General features: G+C 38.3%; 1 protein-coding gene across 1 annotated transcript in view; it reads right to left on the reverse strand.

Annotated features, from left to right (window-relative positions):
• Positions 1 to 37: 37 nt before the first annotated feature.
• Positions 38 to 2,119, reverse strand: part of gba1 (glucosylceramidase beta 1) — a gene marked incomplete in the record, with an annotated part of 17,908 nt that continues 15,826 nt past the window's right edge. Inside the window, 1 exon segment of the mRNA XM_014027476.1 lies at positions 38 to 175. Coding sequence (XP_013882930.1) covers positions 61 to 175 — 115 coding nt within the window.

Raw genomic sequence — 2,119 nt, forward strand, 5'->3', positions numbered from 1 at the left:
CGTGTGTCAGTGTGTGTTCGTGTGTCAGTGTGTGTTCGTGTGTCAGTATGTGTTCGTGTGTCAGTGTGTGTTCAGTGTGTTCCAAGCCAGTGTGAGCAGCGACCGAGCCGGAGCGGTGCAGGGGATGTAACCAAGAGCTGGATCCCAGACTTCAAACTGGATCACATCTGAAGACCTGAAACAAAAACAGTTTATTTATTTATCAAACCTTGTAAATAACATCGAGTGTATCTACTCTGAGTTTATTTTGAAAAACCTCCACTAATAGTTTATTTTGAAAAACCTCAACTAATAGTTTTAATTTGAAAATCCTCCACTGATGGTTTTATTTTGAAAATCCTCCACTGATGGTTTTAATTTGAAAAACCTCCACTGATGGTTNGTGCTGGTCGTGTCAGTGTATGTGTAGCATCTTTAGTAGCTAATTTTCAAATTAAAAGCATCAAAAAAGAACAAAATTTTAACAATATTTAAATAAGAAAATGACTAAAATATGGTAAAAAAGATTTGCTATTTGTTGTGTGACTAAGGATAAATGCAAACATACAAAGTCAAAGAAATGATTTTATTCTGAAAGGAGCATTACAAGTTAGACAGAGCTATAACCCTGGTTTGGATTGGCTGATTTGCCACCGGTCTTCAGCCGAAGGAGACTTGTGACACAGACTGACATTCGTCTTAGCGGTTAGCGTTAGCTTCCACTAACTTGTGTTGTTTATTAATTTGGCGTTAAAATAAAAACATAAAAGCGGTGAAAGCTACAGGAAGCTGATGTCTGCTCTTTGTTCTGTGGCGTCGCAGCACGACACGTGTCCCGTGTGTCGGATGAGTTTGAACGGAGAAGACAGCAGCAGCCAGACCCCGTCAGAGTCCCCCTCGCTGTCCACGGACCCCCGCACACAGGAGAGATGGTCCTTTTGAAGACACCTCCCCCCCCCTCCACCACCATCCTCATCCTCACAGAACGCTTCTCATTTCCCTCCGATGCAGTCATGATGATGTCAGACTTTTTGTACGTTTCCATTCTTTAACGCCTTTTTCTCCACTCCTCCTCCTTCTAACAGACGTCTTAACGAACCGTCAGTTTGGATTATCTGCTCATCTTTATGACAAACTGGAGTAAATCTCAACTTTATTTCCACAAATCTTTTTTTTATGTGTTGGGGAGAAAAAACGGTGGGAAAAAGCTTTTTTTTTAAAGATTTGAAACATGAACACCTTTAGTTTAAGGACTTGCTCTGTGTTGATTTATTAAATAAAACATTAAGCAGTTTTTATTTAATGAACTTGAGCCCATCAGAAACTCTAAAATGTGGAAAACAAAGTTAAACTCTTCCACTCAGCCTCCTGACGCCCTTCTTGGTGTAAATATTAGAGGACATCCCTCCAGTTTTCTTTCGTCTGTCTGCTCATGACTGTTTTTCTTTAACACTTTTATCCCTTTTAATGTAAATAACTTTAGTCCCACAACTTAAGGTTTGCAGAAAACGAAAGCAGAACGTTGGTAATGATGATGCAAATGTGAAATACCTGGTTATCAATCTGTATATTATAAATATGAAACTATGTCTATGATGTATTAATAAATTGACAAAAAAAGAGGCTGATGAACTTTTCATTTCTTACAGCTGATTTATTATTTTCACATTTACAGTATGATTATTTTACAGTATTATTTTAACATTTACAGTAAAATGAAATGTTAAAAATCAGGTTTTTAATAAAAACCTGATTTTTAACATTCAAACAGGATTAATCTTACTAAATGATTTGAGAATAAGCTTAATAAATTAAAGGTAAATGATCAAAATGATAAATTGTTTTACATGACGAGAATCATCCAGTGAGATTTGAACTTTTTCAGCTCTTCGTGTGTCAGTGTGTGTTCGTGTGTCAGTGTGTGTTCGTGTGTCAGTGTGTGTTCGTGTGTCAGTGTGTGTTCGTGTGTGTTCGTGTGTCTGTATGTGTTCGTGTGTCAGTGTGTGTTCGTGTGTCAGTGTGTGTTCGTGTGTCAGTGTGTGTTCGTGTGTCAGTGTGTGTTCGTGTGTGTTCGTGTGTCTGTATGTGTTCGTGTGTCAGTGTGTGTGTCAGTGTGTGTTCGTGTGTCAGTGTGTGTTCG

This window comes from Austrofundulus limnaeus, unplaced genomic scaffold (genome assembly GCF_001266775.1).
Source record: "Austrofundulus limnaeus strain Quisiro unplaced genomic scaffold, Austrofundulus_limnaeus-1.0 Scaffold651, whole genome shotgun sequence".
Classification (NCBI taxonomy): Eukaryota; Metazoa; Chordata; class Actinopteri; order Cyprinodontiformes; family Rivulidae; genus Austrofundulus; species Austrofundulus limnaeus.